At 45.9% G+C, this 22,997-nt stretch overlaps 1 protein-coding gene across 1 annotated transcript in view; it reads right to left on the minus strand.

Annotated features, from left to right (window-relative positions):
• LOC126218463 (vasopressin V2 receptor-like) overlaps positions 1-17,836 on the minus strand; it is a 128,507-nt gene extending 110,671 nt beyond the window's left edge. The window contains exon 1 of the mRNA XM_049942129.1: positions 17,723-17,836. Coding sequence (XP_049798086.1) covers positions 17,723-17,821 — 99 coding nt within the window. The 5' untranslated portion in view covers positions 17,822-17,836. The remainder of the gene's footprint in view (positions 1-17,722) is intronic.
• Positions 17,837-22,997: the final 5,161 nt, after the last annotated feature.

The raw sequence follows: 22,997 nt of genomic DNA on the forward strand, positions 1-22,997 counted from the left end.
TACACTAACCAGATTCAGAAGGATGTAGGCTGCAGTAGGTACTGGGAGATGAAGAAGCTTGCACAGGATACAGTAGCATGGAGAGCTGCATCAAACCAGTCTCAGGACTGAAGACCACAACAACAACAACACTATAATTTCTAAAACCCAACAACAACAAAAAAACTGGAGTTTCCAGTAGAGGAGGTGTAAACGAAATGAAACTTCACTGGCTGAGAGGGTTTGCGATGTTATTTTGGGTCCGCAGCTCGTGGTCGTGCGGTAGCGTTCTCGCTTCCCACGCCAGGGTTCCCGGGTTCGATTCCCGGCGGGGTTTGGGATTTTCTGTGCCTCGTGATGACTGGGTGTTGTGTGATGTCCTTAGGTTAGTTAGGTTTAAGTAGTTCTAAGTTCTAGGGGACTGATGACCATAGATGTTAAGTCCTATAGTGCTCAGAGCCATTTGAACCATTTTTTTGTTATTTTGGTGATTAAATAATCGAGTCATATTTCTTGTTGTTTTCCAGCCTTGTGTAGGGCAGTAAAATAGGTGAAATTTTCAAGGTCCCAGAGTGAAACTATCTCACTGCATTACGACAGTGTCGGCACGAGGCGGCCGCAATGAAAACATTTCGCCACCGAGACAGGGTCACAGCAAAACACAACGTCGGCGTTTCTGGCGAGCAAGACAGAAGACTTGAGTAGAATGTAGGGAGGGGGTCAAAGCAGCCAAACAGCTCACGTTACCTTCTTCATGTGACGAAAGAAAGGCTAAGGCCAATGCAACAAACGGCACAAAGAGCTTTTACGAACCACTTCCTTGCTATAACAAACTCGTTAAGCAAGCACGGCAGAAGAAAAAACCCCGATACCTTCGTAATAGCGAGCCCTATGAGGTCATGACGAATGACGTCGGGTAAACATTAGCCACTGCTACGCTCTGTGAATGCTGCAGCAGCTTAGCTCGTGAGGCAGTCGGTCAGACGGATCGATGGCGTACATGACGTTCACACTCGACTCCCTGATTGCAGCGAAGTGACATCGGGCACAAGTCTGTTATTGATTTTCTGCACGCTACGGACAACAGCAGCCACTGGTGGGAGAGGTGACTACCTCGTAACAATCGCCAGTCACAAACTCTATAGTCTACCTCTGTCGCAGACTTGGAGGTCTTTCCGTCACACTAGGATCAGGATGCCAGCGTTCCTGACATTCTGACGGACTGAATAGCGCCTGTGTGGACGGCAGGCCAATATCGGCGAACTTCACGGCTACACGGCAACCGTATTCGCGGTACGGCGGGTGACGAAGAAGGGTGGTGAGCGGGAGGGGACAGAACACGTCCAAGTCGGCGGCTCCATCACTCACTGCCGCGGCCTCGCGTTACAGCCGGTGCCGGGGCTTTTGCAAGCGGCGAACCGCCAGTGCAGGAGCCGGCTGGAGCGATGTGTGCGGTACCAACTGACTTGAGCGGGCTGAAGGCCGTGTACGACGCGATTCCACAGCGGGCGTTGACTGGCAATGCGAACCACAAGTCAATACACTACCTGTATTTTTATGGAAATAAATAACTAATTCGACTGTGTGCCTGGTCCCGGCGGAGGATCGAGTCCTCCCTCGGGCATGGGTGTATGTGTTTGTCCTTGGGATAATTTAGGTTAGGGGGCGTAGGACATCAAACGGGCCGACTTGGAGCAGGAGAGGCACCATACGACATTTTAATTTCCACTGTCTATACTTTTACGAAACTTTAGTACAGGAAGAGGGAACACAATCATCGAAAGTCCCAAATATGGAGTTGAAGGCCGGTCAGTATGTATCACAATGGTGACTGGCTAGAAGTTCTAAATATGCAGCTATTTTGTACAGTTGCCTTAAATTTTAAGAAATTGTTCTGTCAGTTGACTGCGGGCCCAAACGTAGTGTGGAGCAGTTTGCATCCTGTCAGATGTGGGGAAGTAGTAATCATTTTCGTTTCTCGTGTTCTGTAGGCAAAGCTAGATCAATAGTTACTTTCAAAAAATGGTTCAAATGGCTCTGAGCTCTATGGGACTTAACATCTATGGTCAACAGTCCACTAGAACTTAGAACTACTTAAACCTAACTAACCTAAGGACATCACACAACACCCAGTCATCACGAGGCAGAGAAAATCCCCGACCCCGCCGGGAATCGAACCCGGGAACATGGGCGCGGGACTGTTGCGAAACAGAGTAATTGTTTTCTCACTAGGTGGCTTCGCTTGTCGTGCACTGTTCTCTCCTCTGTCTGCATACAGGGTGTTTCAAAGTCTTTGCGACAAACATCTGATGGTGATAGCACTCAGTTTTTTTTTTATTGCAGGTGGCAGCTATCCCTCTGACCGAACACGATGAGCTACCGTGCCGGCTTTCATCTGTGCCACCGAGTGCACAGAGGATAGTGCGACTGCAGGGATTTATCCCTTGCACGCTCCCCGTGAGACCCACATTCCCAACTTAATGTCCACACACTACATTCGTAGTGCACCTGCCCATTACACTCATTACTCGTGGCAGACAATCTTACCGAACCCCGTAAGAGTTCGGGCAATGCGTGTACAGTCACGGACAAAACGACCGAAACCCCTCGCCTTTTAGATTGCGAATCTAACATCAGAAATAAATACAAGGGGAAATGAAATAGGCGTCCTTTCTCTTCCGTAACATCAAATACATTTTAGTTATTCTATCTTAAATGAACTGCGCAGAAAATCATTCACCAGAAGTGAACAACTTTTTAGCAACACCAAATGATATTAACAGCTTGCGACGTGGGTTAGCCGTGTCATATCGCGGACCGCGCGGTTGCTTGCGCCGTCAGTTCGAGTTATTCCCTGGGCTTGAATGTGTGTTAGGTTAGGTAGGTTTAAGTAGTTCTAGGTCTATGGGACAGATGACCTAAACAGTTTGGTCGCATAGTTCTTAGAGCCATTTTTTGACCTTTCGCGTAAATTTTCTTTACATAAACGGCCGTATCTTTAGATTGCGTTGACATAGAAGCTCACTTTTTTACACCACCAAGGGACCGTACACCGCAGGAAGAGCGATACATTTCCGCTTATTATGTCTACCCGTAGTCGAGGTAAACGGGTATTAAGGGTTGGGTAGACAGACAGACTAGTAGGGTTCCATTTTTACCGATTTAGGTGACGACAAGACTCACCGAGGGAGAAACACCCCTCTGAAGATGTCCAGCGCAGCTCTGGACGAAACGTTAGGAGCTGAAGAGTTTCATGGACCACGACCTTACATCCCGGAAGGTTTACTAGAAGATATGTCATCCGGTCGTGAAAGCCTTCATACTATTAATGTGGATAGCCAGACAGAATATGAACCATTGTCCTCCTGAGTACCAAGTGTGCTAACCACTGCGCCACTTCAACCAGTTTAGCTCTGTGATAATACAACGCAAGACCCAAATACTGCTCGAGCCGAAATTTCTTGTACTACCTATGCGGCAACGACGCACGAGTTATTACTGTGTTATTACGCTTTATCTTGAGCGCTATCTTTCGGAGCAATGCAGAAGGTATACCGGCTGATTACACACAAGTTTCACGCAGCATACACGTGGAATTCGGCCTTGGCTTTATCCTGCGTCAAATATCGATCTCTTCTTGCAAACAGGTACACTACACGCGCAGAAATTATTTTATCGGCGTGTTAACGGTGTTTGGTGCCCATCCTGTTTCCATAAAGAGTGGGTTTTCATTTTCCTGACATCTTTTCTGATAGACAATTTTTAGTTCTCGATTGTTCCTTTCTTTCGTTTATGCTGACTTTTAGAAAATCTTTTCTGCTGGGTTAAATATGTCACGTTTTGGTATTACTTCGTTAGAAAGACGTAAGACGTTATTAGAGAAGATGTAACATGTCATTTTTGGGCGTTGATACACGGTTTTTGTCGTTCAGATTGCCAGATATTGGAGGTTAATGTCTCCTTATCTCTGTGTTCCTGCCTCATACTGACAACGATCTTTTCGAAGGCAAGATTTTGAAATGGATTCGGAAAAAGCTGTGTGCCTACAGCGCACAGTTGCTCAACAGTGAAATCGATGCGATTTTTTAATTTATTAATTAGGGTCGCAGATATGGTAAAAGTGTACTATTCGCCAGCGTACATCATACAGAAATCTAAAAAAAATTAGACATGATATACATTCTAAATATTGAAGCAAATCCTTGTCCACCTCTTTGTGGTATTCACACCAAGTGAATAAATAACACACGAACAGTCTCAATCATATCGTTTAGACACACTAGGTGATCTGGTAGAATATTTGGTGCTATTTTGAAAAATAACGTTCATAATGTGACTTATTTACGAGGAAAGCAACTCCCTACCAAAACTATTTGCTGTACTGCACTTAGAACTGGGAACTGACCATCTTCAACAATTATTTCAAGTTATTTTAAGTTCACTAATTAGTTCAACTTATTTTTATCTTACACAACTGCATAATGCTTTTACTTATACTTGTGCGCCTGGCAATGAAAATGTTAACACAAGACGGTATCTGCTACTTAATGGACTCCGAGTCATTGCTGCCAACATGAGCTAGTGCGCAGTGGAGCCCCACGCACCTCGTATAACGACTGTTGCGTTAAAAATGTTTGCTCCAGGTTTAACTTTGTGCACAGTGTTCACAGTAAAGTGCATTAACAGCGTAAACGTATATTTCTTAAAACTATGACATAAGTTATGCAACTAAGCAAACAGTTAGGACAACTTGCAAAAATGATTTAAATCACCTTGTTAATGAAAAGAAAGGTGATGGCTGATTTCTACCTAATACCAAGAGGGAAAGAAATAAAGTTATTTAATTTAATTTGAATACGTTAAATAAGAAGCACGCGACAATTAAGATAACACATTCTGCGTCACTTTTAAGTCAGCAGTGACAAGATAAAACCACAGTAATGTGTACATTTGCAGATTTGCAAATTAAAGAAAATAATAGAAGCTAATCTAAATGTGGCCTTCAGCCGGGCAGAGTGGCCGAGCGGTTCTAGGCGCTTCAGTCTGGGACCGCGCGACCGCTACGGTCGCAGGTTCGAATTCTGCCTCGGGCATGGATGTGTGTGATGTCCTTAGGTTAGTTAGGTTTAAGTAGTACTAAGTTCTAGGGGGCTGATGATCTCAGATGTTAAGTCCCATAGTGCTCAGAGCCATTTGAACCATTTTTTTGTGGCCTTCATATTGGGCTATATCTTGTTCACATTCGGGTGATAAATACGATTAAAAGCGATGCTTTAAGGCATGTCCAATGCCAATACGACTGACTTTCAATTTTTGGAATGTATCAGATCTCTTTTAAGCACACTACGCTTTCGAAAGACTACTATCTATCTCAACCCATTGTGATGCAGTCAGTACCTTACAGGTACAGTACATGTATGTAGCATATACTAGGATTAATAACATTAAAAAAATTCTCTGGTACTATTTAGGTGACTGGCGTGACTGTCTATATAGGATTTATTTTAGAGGAAAACCGCTGTGTCGAGTTTCATATTTTTTTAAGAACTGAAAGAGTTTATAGTATTCTCTACTGCTGCTGTATAAGAATGTATCATTTGCAGAAGAGATAACACATCGATCCTGTATAAACAGCAGAGATCCAGTTGGATCCTGTCGAATTGTTCTGAAACTAGAGATGATGATATACTACTAGACATTGTAACTGTAAAATGATATATGATTTTAAGAGAGCAACGCACTTATAATAATAAAAGACTAATGATACAGGAATATCACAAATAACTTCTTGGAAAGACGTGATAGTCATTGTTTAATGTCGATGTTAGATTTAGCAACTGTCCAAGGTTGTGGAAAGGAAATGGGCCTTATTTTGGATGCATGTGCTATGTGAGTATTTACTTCAAATAATTTACGGAAAACGCGAATAACGCGATTTACATTTGAGAAAATGTTAGAGAGAGCTTAGTAGCGGACGGACGAGTGCTGAGAAAATCAAGTGAAGTCTCTTCCATATATGAAGCGCGGAAATAAGGATTTCACAATTACTTCAGTTTATTTTCAGAAGATTCCCAATTTTGAAACGGTTTTTCATGAAAAATAAATTGAGTCATTTCCCTATAGGGACAAAATTATTCGTTAGTTTGCACTATGACATTCAGAACGAGTCGCATTACTACGATTAAGGACAGATGAACTGGATGAGGCTTTTCACCTAGGAAGGGAAAAATATGCCGTAAGAATTTTTAATTTTTTGGAGGTATTATACACTGCCGGAAAAAAATTGCAATGCCAAAACATAATTAATTTCGGGATTAATTTTGTCTAGGTAACATATTTAAGTGATTAACATTGCAAGATCGCTGGTAAATGCATGCGAGAGACAAGCCAATGCAAATGTCAAACGCTGGTACATTGATAACCGGTGTAACCGCCAGCATGTTGAATACAAGCACGGAAACGTGGGTGCATTGTGTTCTACAGGAGCCGCATGTTAGGTAGTAGGATGGAGTTCCATGCCTATTACACTTAGTCGATCAGTACAGACGTGGTTAACGCTGTTTGCTCGTTGTGGATGACGCTGGAGTTGTCGTTCGATGATGTCTTTCTCATATGCGCTCGATTGGAGACAGAACATATTGGACTATAACAGCGGTATGTGGCCAAGCGTTATCTTGTTGGAAAATACCCCCTGGAATAGTATTCATGAATGACAGCACAACAGGTCCACTCACCAGACTGACATACAAATTTGCAGACAGGGTGAATGGGATAACCATGAAAGCGTTCCTGCTGTTATACGAAATCGCACCCCAGGCCCTAACTCCAGGTGTAAGTCAGTGTGTCTAGCACTCAGACGGGTTGGTTGCACGCCCTCAACTGGCCTTTTCCTGACCGACACAAGGACGTCACTGGCGCCAAGGCAGACCCATATTTCGTGAGAGAACATAACAGACCTCTACCCTGCCCTCCAACGAGCTCTCGCCTGATTCCTGGTAAGTCTCAAATGCTGGTGGTTTGGAGCCAGTGGAATGCACGTGTGTCTCGGAGCTGTCCTTAAAGTACCCTATTTGTAACTGTGTTGCCAACTGCTACTGCAGACGCAGTACTACACGCCACAGCCATACACAGAACACGATGGTCTTCCCTCTCGGTAGTGCCACGTGGTCGTCGGAAGCCTAGTCTTCTAGCGACCGTACATTCTCGCGACCACTGCTGCCAGGAATCATGTACGTTGGTTACATTCCTGCCAAGTCTTTCTGCAGTATAGCGGAAGAAACTTTCAGCTTCTCGTAACCCCATTACACGACCTCGTTCAAACACAGAGAGGATTTGATGACGGCGCCTTTGGGCTTGTTTAACATCAACACGCCACGTTCAGTCTCAAAGGTAAATAACGCTCAAAGCTGTTACAACAAGTATTCAAAACAAGGCTGATTTGCATCCTCATAGCGGCGCTACTAGCGCCACTCTTATGCGACTGGCGCAAAATTTGAATAGACATCATAATTCATGTAAAAACACACGTTCCAACCTCCGTTTATGTCTCATAACTCCTCCTTGTCGTTGTGATTTCTTTTTTTATTTTTTCGCCAGAGTGTTTTTGAACTTTGTATATGGATTTCTGAATTTTATAAATTTCTGTTATTACAAAAGATTTAAGCTGTAGTGAACTGCTGAATCAATTGTTAAATACTTTTTAATTCTAAATGAATAAAATCTATGATCTATGAAACTTCCTGGCAGGTTAAAACTGTGTGCCGGACCGAGACTCGAACTCGGGATCTTTGCCTTTCGCGAGCAAGTGCTCTACCAACTGAGCTGCCCAAGCGCGACTCACGCCCCGCCCTCACAGCTTTACTTCTGCCAGTACCTCGTCTCCTACCTTCCTTTCTTTCAGGAATGCTAGTTCTGCAAGGTTCGCAGGAGAGCTTCTGTAAAGTTTGTAAGGCAGGAGACGAGGTATTGGCAGAAGTAAAGCTGTGAGGGCGGGGCGTGAGTTGTGCTTGGGTAGCTCAGTTGGTAGAGCACTTGCCCGCGAAAGGCAAAGGTCCCGAGTACGAGTCTCGGTCCGGCACACAGTTTTAACCTGCCAGGAAGTTTCATATCAGCAGCGCACACTCCGCTGCAGAGTGAAAATCTCATTCTATGATCTATATTGAAACCCTCGTTGTAGACACAGTTTCTTAAAACTGTGTTGTGAAATAGTTATTTCTTTAGTGATTCATTGGAAGTTTATAAAGATAACGCTTCAGCTGAAGGGATTGGTGATAGTCTTAAGGCTCGAAAATGAACCTATTCTTGCACCCCAGAGGAAAATTCTTATTAACCTATCCCATAATGCTATACTTACTATCGACACACCAGTCTGACCTTGACTCTGGAAGCTTAAAGGTTTCGGTTTATAGGTGCATCGGGCTCCAAGTAATTTATAAGGCTAAATAATTATTATTACTAGTGTTTTCACTATGCTAATTAATTACACTTGTACCAAGGTATTATTTTAGAGTCGTATAAAACTGAAAATCTTGTATTTAGACGTCGTACATACTTAAAATCTAGATAATATTGTGTAAATGACATGAATGAAAGGAAAATATATACAAGTCCTAAAGGGATTGATGTGTCGGCAGCGGGGCCAACACCTTGTAGATCGAAGTGGCTGAAAGTGCACGCTAAACTAACGCAGACGGGCGTGAAGTACTGGAACATGAGACTTATTAATGAATAAGAAGAAAAGTACGTAGCTGGAATAATATACTTAACTTTATTCTCTTGTTGGAATACATCTCTTGAATAGTAGTAAGCTATAAGCACTGATACAAATGGCGCCTTGCTAGGTAGTAGCTATGGAATAAGCTGAAGGCTATTCTATCAGTCTCTCGGCAAATGAGAGGAAGACTTGGTAGGTCTGGTCGCAAGCTATGTCGTCCGTACAACTGGGGCGAGGTCATGTCCGTGTCTTGTGACCTGCCATGTGGTGGCGCTAGGATTGCGATTACACAGTGGCGACACGCGGGTCCGACATGTACTACAGGACCGCGGCCGATTTAAGTTACCACCTAGCAAGTGTGGTGTCTAGCGGTGACACCACAGGGATAACCAAGCGCTTCAGAGTAGACCGCCGACTATGTACGCGTTAGAACACAACAGTTACATGTACAAGAATAAAAGTTTCCAGAATGCTACAAGTACACAACTTGAAGGGAGTGTTAAGGAGAAAGCTGAACAGGTCCACCACGCGTTAGGTCAGTTAAACTTACCGCGAAAAGGAGGAGTAAGGCTCTGTTGAGATAAATTGTCGGCACAGATTTGGGTTGCAAAGAACCTGGGTGGACTAAGCCTTCAATAAAGAAGGTCATTTCGAATTCCTGCCTGATGGGGTCGCAGAGTAGAGTTTGGAACGAGCAGAATTCCTGAGGGCAGCATGGGAGGCGGGGGAGTGTTGCAGCGACGTCAGGGCGCGTTCCTCACATAGTGCAGGGAGGGCGCCTCCAGCATTCTTCCCGTGTTGGATTAAGGCTCCTGGCGTTCTCCGCGTTAATGTTAAGGTCTGAAAGCGGGCGCTGATCTCTGGGACAAGGCAGCTGCCAACATTCGTGATTCGTTTCATATCCCTATTTAAATAACCTACTTGGGCACTAAAATCGCCGACGACGACCAAAGTAGAGAAGTTATAAATTGCTGCTGGACAATAGCAAGAAAAGTACTTCCGAGAACGAGAAATTTTAGCACAGAGTAGACATTTAGGTTTCAGAGAGTTGCCTCGTAAAGAAGTCAAATGTGGCCGATAAATTGTATAGATAATAAGAGAATAAATGCTTTCGAAATGTGGTCTTACAGTAGAATGCTGAGTATTATATGGATAGATATCAAAACTAATGAAAAGGTACTGAATCGAAGTTTAACGGCATTGTCTGCACCAAGAGATAATCTGAGCTCATCAACGTCACTTGGACCGAAGCCTCGCGAGGGAAGTAGAACGTATGTCTTAATGAGCTCTACATGTTTACATATATGTCTTTTTTTTCTTTATTGATATTTTTAAACCTGTTTACAGGCAGGCCAGCAGCAGCATACTGCGCCGCTCTTTGGCCTCAGAGAAACACAAAAAAGACAAATGAAGACAATGTGAGATAAAAATATGGTGGACATATAAACGGAGACAAACACTTTTTAAAATACATGGAGCCGTTAACGGGCGTGGAGTCCAAGATAAAATTTGTTCAGACACTTGGACACATACATAGACGAAGATTGTCACACGTGAACGTAGGAGCACAGAACGAATAACACTGAACCACTTAAGCACAAAACGGCGGCACACACAGAAACACGAGGCGTTGATCTCCGGCGCGCAAAAGTTCACTAACCGTGTACGAGTCCGGGGACCTGCCAAGAGAGGAGGAGGGGGGTGGGAGAGGGAGAGGGGAGAGCAGATGCCATGGGCAGGGGAGATAGGGGGAAGGGAGGAAGGGGGAGGGGAAGCCCGGGGGAAGAGGGGTGGAGGAAGGGGACGGGGGAAAAGGAAAGAGAAGGGAGGGAGGGTGCCGAAAGGAAAGGACACAGGAAAGGGGGGGGAGGATTAAAGTTGATAGGAGGGGTAGATGAAGGGGAGGAGCACATCATCAGGGAGGAGCAGCTGGCGGAAGCCACCTTGGGAGAGGGTAAGGAGGGTGGAGAGATGGAGACCGGGTGGGACGTGGGAATACAGGTGCGGCAGCGGGCGGGGGTGGGAGAGGATGGGCGAGACAAGCGGGTGAGGAGGATCGAGTTTGCGGGAGGTGTACAGGCTGCATATCCTTTCAAGGAAAAGGAGGAGGTGGGGGAACGGAATGAGATCGTACAGGATCCGCATGAGGGAGGGGAGACGCATGCGATAGGCGAGGCGGAGAACATGGCATTCAAGGATTTGAAGGGATTTATAAAAGGTAGGGGGGGGGGGGCAGAGATCCAGGCCGGATGGGCGTAACAAAGGATAGGGCGGATGAGGGATTTATAGGTGTGGAGGATGGTGGAGGGGTCCAGACCCCACGTACGGCCGGAAAGGAGCTTGAGGAGACGGAGTCGGGAGCGTGCCTTGGCTTGGATTGTCCGGAGATGGGGGGTCCAGGAGAGGCGACGGTCGAGGGTGACGCCGAGGTACTTGAGGGTGGGGGTGAGGGCGATAGGACGGCCATAGACGGTGAGATAGAAATCAAGGAGGCGGAAGGAAGGGGTGGTTTTGCCTACAATGATTGCCTGGGTTGTGGAGGGATTGACCTTGAGCAACCACTTCTTGCACCAAGCGCTGAACCGGTCAAGATGGGATAGGAGAAGGTGTTGGGAGCGCTGCAGGGTGGGGGCAAGGGCAAGGAAGGCAGTGTCATCGGCAAACTGGAGAAGGTGGACGGGGGGTGACGGTGGCGGCATGTCCGCCTTATACAAAAGGTACAGAAGTGGGGAGAGGACGGAGCCTTGGGGCACACCGGCGGAGGGAAAAAAGGTGTAGGAATCCATGTTATTGATGGTGACGTAGGAAGGACGGTGGGAGAAAAAAGAGCCAATCAGACGGACGTAGTTAATGGGAAGGGCGAAGGTTTGGAGCTTGAAGACGGAATGCCATACGCGGTCATAAGCTCGTTCGAGGTCCAGGGAGAAGAAGATTGCGGAGCGACGGGAATTAAGCTGGTCGGAAAGGAGATGAGTGAGGTGAAGGAGAAGGTCGTCGGAAGAGAAGGACGGCCGAAAGCCACACTGGGTAACGGGAAGGAGGCGGTGCTGGCGGAGATGCTGGTGGATGCGGCGGGAGAGGATAGATTCCAGGACCTTGCTGAAGACCGAGGTAAGGCTGATGGGACGGTAGGAGGAGACGGCGGACGGCGGTTTGCCAGGTTTAAGGAACATCAGGATACGGGAGGTTTACCACAGGTCGGGGTAGTAACCGGTGGACAGGACTACATTGTAGAGCCTGGCCAGGGTGGAGAGGAAAGAGACAGGAGCTTCACGAAGGTGACGGTAGGTGACACCATCGTGACCAGGAGCGGTGTTGCGTTTCGTGTGGAGTGTAGCAATGAGATCCTGTGTAGTGATAGGGGCATTGAGTTCCGTGTGTGCAATGTTGTCCAAGTACTGGAAACCAGGTGTGAGGGGAGGGACAGAGGTGTCAGTTCGATCGCGGACATCCGGGAAGAGGGAGTAATCCAACTGGGGATCATCGGGGATGGAAAATACATTGGAGAGGTAGGAGGCAAAGTGATTGGCCTTACTAAGGGTGTCAGGGAAGGGGTGATCATCATGGAGAAGAGGATAGTAGGGGGAGGGTTTAGTTCTGGTAAGGCGACGGAAGACTGACCAGAACTTGGACGAGTTGCGTAATGTCATCAGTGACTGACAAATATCCAACAGATAGTGTAAGTGTGTTTTGCTCCTATAGAATTTTTTGATCGTGTCATTGTTACGATACAAGTTTCATTACGACCATAAACAGTAAACTTTCAACCATATAATTTTCTTCCGTAATAACAATGCATCATAATCGTTGGCAACACTTAGGAACTTGTCTGCTCTCATGAGTAAGGAGGCGTGGCATAGAACACACCTAACTATATGCATACTCCATCTAGTGGGTGTATTGAGAAATAGTGTTGTGAAGTGATGGTAACATAGGAACTCACTGTAACGTGCTGCCTCCTCATGGTTTAGTTGCAACTAATGGTGTTGTAGAAGTTCATGAACCATCTCTGTGAAATATGCAAATGTATAGGTTGGTTGGTTGATATGGGGGAGGGGACCAAATAGCGAGGTCATAGGTCCCATCCGATTAGGGAAGGATGGGGACGGAAGTTGACCATGCCCTTTCAAAGAACCATCCCAGCATTTACCTGAAGCGATTTAGGGAAACTACAGAAAGCCTAAATCACGGTGGCTGGACGAGGGTTTGAACCGTCATCCTCCCGAATGCCAGTCCGTTGTGCTAACCACTGCGCTACCCCGCTCGGTTGCAAATGTGTATTGTTCTATTTATTTTGTTAAAATGGTTATGTTATTAAGAATATTGTAAAATTATGTATTTCTCATTGTAAGAAGACATAGCTTCAGTATTAAGGAATATCTTGTAGGAAATCCATGCGGATGTATTGGTGAAGTTATATCCTGTCATTTTTTCAGTAACTGTAATTCCAAAACAATACAGTGCAGAGAGCCCTAGTTCAGACCTGGTGACGTGAAGACGTAGTGTGTGTGTGTGTGTGTGTGTGTGTGTGTGTGTGTGGTGTTGATAGAGCAAAATTATCAAAGAGAGCCTCCGAAGACAATGGTAGAATGCTACAATTCTAGAAGTAGAGCAGTTAAACAAATACGTGTCATTATCCAGGAAGAACTGGGCTCTGTTTTATTACAACATATGTGCCAGATGTGTTGTGGAGTCGTGGGCTCTGCAAAACTTCAACATACATGGTACTGGCTATTTGTACGAAGGAGGAAGCAGTATTATTCAAGGCCACAAAAGCGTAAGCTGCGAAGTGCATTTTATAGCAGCAGTTTTGACATAGGCTAGGACATAACTCACCACACAAGTGGAAGACTTAAGGTTACTTTTGTATGTGCTTTTGTGTAATTTGGACTATTTAGAGGGAAGCCGTATTTGAGGTGTGACAACGATTCTCTATTCTTTACTGCTGAGCACCTGCTGCACGTGATCGTTTCGAGTCTGATTGCCAAGAATGATCGTTAGAGCAACTGACATTCTTAATTAGGTAACACATTTTGTAGAGGCATTACAAAATCAGGGAAAACTATCATTATGGCCAGGTGGTGGTTTGAACCCCTTTCCTTCCGGATGAGAATCCATTGCACTAACCACTGCGGCATCTCTCGCTCGGTACAGGCTGCAGCCCGGGCTCGTAATTTCGTTTTCATAATTACACCAACAACGTGATCAGTTTAGCATCATAGGAGAATCACAGACCTGCTTTTGTTTGGTTCGGGCTGACTTTTGAAAGAACGAAGTCCTGCCTGCCTGTCCTTAGTTTATGTGCCGCCTTTCAGTACGCACATAGAGTCGTTGAGCTGCTTAGATGGTACACGAGGTGGTTTCTCGGAGGTAAAAAGATTCAGCCAGAGATGTTTAGCCAGGGGTCGCCTTAGCGTAGAAGGTATTAGCTAAGTAAAGGTTTAGCAGCCCGCCCCGTTAGCCGTGCGGTCTAACGCACTGTTTCCTGAGCGGAAAGGCGAGCCGCTCCCCGGCACGAATCCGCCCGGCGGATTAATGTCGAGGTCTGGTGTGCCGGCCACTCTGTGGATGGTTTTTAAGGCCGTTTTCCATCTGCTTCGGCGAAAGCGAGCTGGTTCCCTTCATTCCGCCTCGGTTACACTATGTCGGCAATTGCTGCGCAAACACGTTCTTCACGTACGCGTACACTATAATTACTCTACCACGCGAATATTGGGGTTACACTCTTCTGGTGTGAGACGTTCCCGGGTGGAGGGGGCTGTCCACTGCGGGCCGAACTGCACAATAACCCTGTGTTCGGTGTGGGGCGGCGGTTGGGTGAGTGGACTGCTGTAGCCTGTTGTGGGGTTATGAACCACTGAGGGCTACGGCAAGGACACAAATCAAATATATTTTGACGCTGTTCTTTTCCTGGATTTTGTCAGGTGGCGATCCTTCTGCAGCGGCTGGGGCAATTGTCATTGGCAGCAGGCTTTCAAGGGCCCAAGGACTGTAAAAGGTGTAACGCAAGGGTATAGTCCACATTTACAGAGAAGAAATAACAATATGTACCAGTCCAAATTTGGAAACCAGTCCAGAGCGTTCGGAATCATTTGGTTAGAGTCTTCAGATCAGTGTCAAATGCTCGAAGTGAGAACTGCTTAACAATATACCACATCCAGCTTTACCCACGCTAATGTGCTTCAGGTTTGACCATGTTTGGCACGGTAGTTGATCTTGAATCAAGAGTGGGGCGAAGGTTACGTGGCAAGAAACTGTAGTAGCAAGCTGCGGTTATCATCTGTTAGGGCGCTTGAACTGTCCTCTCGCACTTACAAACAGTTCACACGGCAACTGGCTCAGACACAGCCGGTGTCGCTGACTGCACTACTTAAACTGACCTGCTATCAGTCCGCAGCTCGTGGTCGTGCGGTAGCGTTCTTGCTTCCCGCGCCCGGGTTCACGGGTTCGATTCCCGGCGGGGTCAGGGATTTTCTCTGCCTCGTGCTGACTGGGTGTTGTGTGACGTCCTTAGGTTAGTTAGGTTTAAGTAGTTCAAAGTTCTAGGGGACTGATGACCATAGATGTTAAGTCCCATAGTGCTCAGAGCCATTTCAACCATTTTGAACCTGCTATCAACCACAAACAGCACGCATTCCATTTGAGACACACCCTCAGTGTTACGGTAGTGTTGTCACTACGTTTTATCCACCCCTCGTATACTGTAAATAAAAACAAGATTCAGATGTGAGATTAAAATTCAGGGTTGAAAGATATCAATAACAACGTACACTGGCACGCTCTCATTGTTAAACGCTGCTATACATAAGACAAAAACAAATGAATGTCCTAATGTAAACAACGTATTTGCTAAAGTGGTTGTCCTTGCTACCTTCAGTGAAGGTTAGGTGGTATTACAGGACCTGATGAATTTAACGAACATCTGATGAACACAGAATATGAACTGAGAATAAGCCAGAGAAAAATACAAGTATTAACAAGTAGCAGAAATCATATTAGCAACAAACTTATCAAAGACGAGGAACTGGATTCATTCTGCTACTTTGGAATCAATATGACGCATGACTGAGGAAGGAAGGAGGGTAAGAGGAACAGATTAGCGCGGCACTAATTGCCAAAAGAAGTGTATTATCAAACATAGACCTTGAGGGCAAAGTTCCAGAGAATATACATCTAGAGCACAGCACTGAATGGAATTCACTCTAGGAAAATCGGAAAAGAAGAGAGTCGAGGGATTTAATGTTACTGAAGGATGTTGTTAATTAAGTGAACTGATAAGGTAAGAAATATGGAGGTTAGCCGTGTTATTTATGATATTAGAAAAAGAGATAGGATTATAAGATCTGTATTAAGACGTCAAGGAATAACTTCTGTGGTGCTACAGAGACTTGTAAATGCTAAAAACTGTTGGGGGGGAGACAGAGATGCAAAATAGACAACAAATTGTCGTGGAGGCTTTGTAGCCTGCGACAGAGGTTAGCACAGGATAAGAAGTCGTGGTCGTTCCGATCGCACCAGTTGAAAGGCTGACGGCCCCAAAACGATTTGGTCACTTAGCTCCAGGGGACATACAGCGTCCAGTCACATTAATGTGACCACCGTCTGTATTCGACGTCAACGAGCGATAACCAGTCATAGACGGCAGTGGCAGCACTAGCAGTATATAGAGAATGTCGGTGGGGATTTTTTTTTGGGAGGAGGGGGGGGGACGTGGAAAACAGTGCAGTTGTTTTCGTAATGCGGAGATGGAGTGATTTATCTCACGTCCTAAAGGGCATAATCACTGACTTTCATGCCAAGAGTAGGAGCATTTCAGAATGGCTAAGTTTGTAAACTGTTTCTGTGCTTCCGTGGTTAAAGTGTGTTGTGGATGGGAGAATGGCGCTGTACAAAACAGGTGCTGAGGTAACCGTGGGTCACGAAGGGCTATAGATGACAGCGGTGAACGACGGTTGCGTGAGTGAATAAACGTGCAACTCAGAAATGGCTCTGAGCACTATTGGACTTAACATCTATGATCATCAGTCCCCTAGAACTACTTGAACCTAACTAACCTAAGTACATCACACAACACCCAGTCATCACGAGGCAGAGAAAATCCCTGACCCCGCCGGGAATCGAACCCGGGAACCCGGGCGCGGGAAGCGAGAACGCTACCGCACGACCACGAGCTGCAGACCAAACGTGCAACTCTTGGGCAACTGATCGCCCAGATGAACAAAGGGAACGTTGCTGCGTATGGGCTTCTGCAACAGGCTCGTGCACCCATGTTCAGTGTTGTTCATCGGCGATGAAGGCTGGAATTTGTATATCGGAACCACAGCTGGAGTCCACTGAATGGTGACAGGGGGCCTTTTCAGACAAATCACGTGTTATGCTCCATTAGACAGATGGCTGTTGGAGGTTGGGGTGTATTGTGTGAGATGTCAAAAAGCCAACACACTGCAACAACGTTTTGCTCCGGATAATGTTATGGTGATATTTCCTGGTGATCATGTCATTCTGGGAGGCATAGTGGATCACCAAATGTATGAACCTATCCTTGAGGACCATTTCCACCCACACATGTAGTCTAACATCTACTAGTAGGACGATGCCATTCGTCACATGCGTGGCTTCAAGAGCACCAGGGTGAGTTTACCATACTCCCCTGGCCCCAAACTCCCCGGATTTAAATCCAGTTGAGATCCGTGGGGCCATCGCGATTTGACTTTTCACGCCATGGACTCCCAACCGAGAAACCTAGCGCAAATGGCCACGCTGCTTGAGTCAGCATGGCTCCATCTCCCTCTCAGCACCTTCCAGAATAACAGTGCTCTCATTCTGCATGTCCGCGCTACAAAAGTTGTTTATTTACGATTTTGTGAGGTGATCACATTAGTGTGACTCGGCAATGTAGTAACTGGAAGCAATACGTAATTAAAGTAGCAAGAAGACGATGTGCAAACCCAAAGGGCTGTGGAGCGCGAGGGGATGTGAGTGTGTGTGGTGGACAGGTGTTGGTGGAGGGATTCATCAATCATCGCTCACCTTCCAGCGGAAGGTGATCTCCCAGGCGAGCTGCGGCAGCACGTTGAGCAGCCCGTTGAGCAGGTCGGCGACGCTCAGCTGCGCCATGAAGAAGTACATCCGCCGGCCGGCCCACCGCCTGCGGGCACACACCACCGTCAGACGCAGGCTGGCTCTTACCGTTAAACACAACAAAATACATGAGCACCCACGTGTAAACTTCCTAAACTCATTATCATTAGAAACGTCCTGGAAGATTAAAACTGTGTGCCGGACCGAGACTCGAACTCGGGACCTTTCCCTAGGAGGTAGAGACGAGGTACTGGCAGAATTGAAACTGTGGGGACGGGGCGTGAGTCGTGCTTGGGTAGCTCAGATGGTAGAGCAGTTGCCCGCGGAAGGCAAAGGTCCCGAGTTCGAGTCTCGGTCCGGCACACAGTTTTAATCTGCCAGGAAGTTTTATATCAGCGCACACTCCGGTGCAGAGTGACAATTTCACTCTCGAAACATTCCCCAGGCTGTGGCTAAGCCATGTCTCTGCAATATCCTTTCTTCCAGGAGTGCTAGTTCTGCAAGGTTCGCATAAGAGCTTCTGTGAAGTCTCTGCAATATCCTTTCTTCCAGGAGTGCTAGTTCTGCAAGGTTCGCATAAGAGCTTCTGTGAAGTTTGGAAGGTAGGAGACGAGGTACTGGCAGAATTGAAGCTATGGGTCATGCTTGGGTAGCTCAGTCGGTAGAGCACTTGCCCGCGAAAGGCGAAGGTCCCGAGTTCGAGTCTCAGTCCGGCACACAGTTTAAATCTGCCAGGAAGTTTCATATCAGCGCACACTCCGCTGCAGAGTGACAATTTCATTCATTATCATTAGGTTTGCTCATTTCCTCATTACTACAATATACATGTTCGGATTTTATCAACAATGGGTACGACGTCGTGGTTGTTACAGCCAAAGATAAAATTTCGGATCAACCACCTATTTACAGTGCGAGAAATGCTAAAATTTATGCGTTTCGAAGGTCAGGGCTTTAGAGATTCTTGTATAGTTATTTTGATGGCGAAGACCTTCGAAATGCGTAAATTTCAGGATTTATTCAACGGTAAATAGGAGGTTGAGCCGACATATTCAGCTTAAAAATACAGAAGGTACCAGGAATGCGTGGTCCCCAACGCCCCAGTAGGCAGGACCAACGTGATCCTCACGCTGAAGTATGCAAGATTCGAGTAGTAAGTGGAATATCGGCTATCCTTCATTAGAAAATTTACTGGCGTCCGCATTCCCAGTTTCACGATGATACGTAGAGGTTTCAGAAAGTAAGTCCACATCTCACCCCAGGCTAAGACCATTGCACAGTAAGATTGGCACATTCTCTGAAACGAGTATGTGTTGCGGATTTCCTGTAGGCACAGTTCTGCAATGGTATGGCTAACTGGTGCATTGAAGTGTGCAGGCGAAATGGTGCGACAACAGCAAAGGCCACTGATGGAATGCATTAATGTTGTTCCTGTTTAATGTTGTTGCCAGGGTCGTCACAGCGACAGATGTATCGTGATCAGTGTGAGGGGTGTTGATATTTCATGTACTCGTGTGAGATAGCGTTGTCAACACATGGCGAGTTTGAAAGGTGCCTCATTTTGGGTCTCCATATGGCTGGGTAATAGAATCGTGCAATATCCAGATTTGTAGAGCATTCATATGTGACAGTGATCCGATGTTGGACTGGATGGGAACATGAAGACGTACTCGTTTTCAGCTTTCCAGCTGACCACGTCTGACCACCACATGGAAGAATGGACGCACATCGTAAGCGTTCCACATCTGCAACTGCCGTCTGAGAACAAGTGACGGACTCCCTGCAACATTTTGTCATCCCACTCCACTGGAAGTAGATTAACAGCAACTGAACTAAGCAACTACCGTCCCATACGCACGCTGCCGGTGACACCACGATACAAATAGCTGCGTTTGGATTGGTGACGTGACTGGAAAACACAGACTGCTGATGGAAGCGTTGCAGACTCATGTTTCTGCTCTACACCAAACGACCATCGTCGGTGGGTATGGCGACGATCTTTGGTAGATGCCCCTATATTCCAGCGTTTTGGAGAGGCACAGCGATGTTACTCCTAGCATCATGGTGTGGAAACCATCCGGTATGATTTCAGGTCACGTCTGGTATTGTTTGAGGTAATTCGGGCAGTACAGTCGTACGTTACGGATGTCCAATGTCGTTATGTATTACCTGTCGTGCGACAGTACTGTGGCGCCATTTTTCAACAGGACAATTCTCGCCCACACACGGAAGGTGGCTGTATGAACTGCCTACGTGATGGTGAGGTACTCCGATCGCCAGCAAGATGCCTACATCTGTCCTAGATCGAACATGCGTGGGACGAGCTCGAACGTTATAACAATATGTTTACTTTTGTGCGTTAACATACAGCTATAATTGGCGGTGGAAATATATTTGCAGAGAAAAGCACATAATGATATATATATTATATTTTAGGCCAATAGACATAACTAGTTATTGTAGAGGTTTTGAACACCTTTACTGGTCAGGGCTAAATGACTATTGAAAATATAATTGTTTTTGGATGCCTCAACATGAATTTCTTAAGGGACCGAAGTTTATAATGCATTTACCAGTAGAAAAAGGTGCGGAGAAACTATTTCACTGTATGCAACTTCCGTCCGATTTCGACGAAACAATTTGTGACTGTGAACCATCAAAATTTGCAGAAACATAAAAGAAAATTAAATACGTATGGTTCAAAATGGCTCTGAGCACTATGGGACTTAACATCTGAGGTCATCAGTCCCCTAGAACTTAGAACTACTTAAACCTAACTAACCTAAGGACAGCACACACATCCATGCCCGAGGCAGGATTCGAACCTGCGACCGTAGCGGTCGCGCAGTTCCAGACTGCAGCGCCTAGAACCGCTCAGCCACACTGACCGGCAAATACGTATGGTCATGAAGTAGTGAGACATACGTTCTATACTACATAATTAGTCCATACACAAGTTCCATTTATCTCTGAATTTATGGCAGTCGATATATAACGAACTTACATCTTTTAACATTTCCAGATACACGTCGCACAATATAGCTTCTCACATGAATCTACTGTTATGCCGTATGGCACTTTCACATTACACTAAAATAATATTTTTTAAACAATAATAATACGGTGGCAAGACATGCGTGTCCGACACCAATTAGGAGAGACAGAAGAATGAGTAACTGTTCATCGAGAATATCTCGTACATCAAAAAAATGAGTAAAAATGTTCTTCTTTTGTCCGCCTTTCGCGCAGCGGCTTTCAAAGTCAATAGTTTACTGTATATCTGACGGCGCTTCCACAATAAACACGTCACGTCACAGAACGTTATTTGCTAACTGTAGCTATTGCCGAGTGACTGCTCGGTTAGTGAATGATTTAAAATGGTAGGGCAATCACATAATGTCACAACGTTTACCTCGTCCCGGTGTCAGTATCCATGAAGTATCAGTTTCAACATAGTGGGCCATTTTGCCTCAGTCGAGGATACAATGGCTTCATTATACCCTACCCATGCGAATCAGTGCATGAATTCACGCCACAGAAGCTGCAACGTGATACTGATTACTGTGTTCCTACTCCCAAGTTGTTTCCAAATTTGACTCGATTTTGTAATTACTGAAACATCACATACTTTCTCAACCCGTGAAGTTTCGCTCCCTCCTCCCCCCCCCCCCCCCCGGGGGTGCTTCACTTTCTTTGTCAGGCAGTGTATGACAGTATAGGGTGTCCACAAGAAACCTCCCTGATTTAAAAATGCAATGAAAAAAAAATCCAGGAATATAGATACTCGTGGTTTGGATGCGTTATGCGAAGCAGCTCATAAAGTTTTGCGTAAATTTTTTTCCAAACGATTCCTTTTTTTCATTCACGCACTAAATTGTTATCAGAAGTGAGTACACCTCAAGAGAGAGCCAAATGCGTGATGTGGTTTGCGGAAAAGTAATTATTCATTGCTGGACAAAGATATTTCGGAAGTGAATTTCAAAGGGATCCACCAGATATTAAGATGATTAGAGCTTGGTATTACAAGTTTCTATCCAATGGGAGTGCAAACAGACAGTCAATGCGTCGTCAATGCGAACAAGAGGTGACCGAGACGCGTAACCAATGGCACCCCATACCATCACACCGGGTGATACGCCAGTATGGCGATGACGAATACACGCTTCCAATGTGCGTTCACCGCGATGTCGCCAATCACGGATGCGACCATCATGATGCTGTAAACAGAACCTGGATCCATCCCAAAAAATGACGTTTTGCCATTCGTGCACGCAGGTTCGTCGTTGAGTACACCATCGCAGGCGCTCCTGTCTGTGATGCAGCGTCAAGGGTAACTGCAGCCAGGGTCTCCGAGCTGATAGTCCATGCTGCTGCAAACGTCGTCGAACTGGTCATGCATATGGTCGTTGTCTTGCAAACGTCCCCATCTGTTGACTCAGGGATCGAGACGTGGCTGCACGATCCGTTACAGCCATGCGGATAAGATGCCTGTCATCTCGACTGCTAGTGATACGAGGCCGTTGGGATCCAGCACGGCGTTCCGTATTACCCACAGATTCCATATTCTGCTAACAGTCATTGGATCTCGACCAACGCGAACAGCAGTGTCGCGATACTATAAACCACAATCGCGACAGTCTACAATCCGACCTTTATCAAAGACGGAAACGTGGTGGTACGCATTTCTGCTCCTTACACGAGGCAACACAACAACGTTTCATCAGGCAACGCCGGTCAACTGCTGTTTGTGTATGTGAACTCGGTTGGAAGCTTTCCTCACGTCAGCACGTTGTAGGTGTCGCTCCGGCGCCAACCTTGTGAGACTGCTCTGAATAACTAATCATTTGCGTATCACAGCATCTTCTTCCTGTCGGTTAAATTTCGCGTCTGTAGCACGTCACCTTCGTGATGTAGCAAGTATGAAGAAGTGTGAAAGTTTCTAAAAGGGTTTGTAAAGCACTGTGAAACTCTACGATAAGACACATAACACAGCTTCCTTACGTCTAGACTTACGAAAGGTACCCACTGAACATCGATGCAACAGTTAGCAAAAACGTGATGTCTCCGTGTTATGATATGCTTCATACAGTAGCATTAATGTTTTGTCCTTGCCGCTGCATCGCAATTGTATGTTGCTCAAGCTCTTGTTAACCAGCCGAGTGTAATGAGAACAAAACTTGAACTACCGAACAACGCAAAGAAGTGATCATCAGTCCGTCGAATCTAC

The sequence above is a fragment of the Schistocerca nitens genome, chromosome 1 (assembly GCF_023898315.1).
Source record: "Schistocerca nitens isolate TAMUIC-IGC-003100 chromosome 1, iqSchNite1.1, whole genome shotgun sequence".
Lineage (NCBI taxonomy): Eukaryota > Metazoa > Arthropoda > Insecta > Orthoptera > Acrididae > Schistocerca > Schistocerca nitens.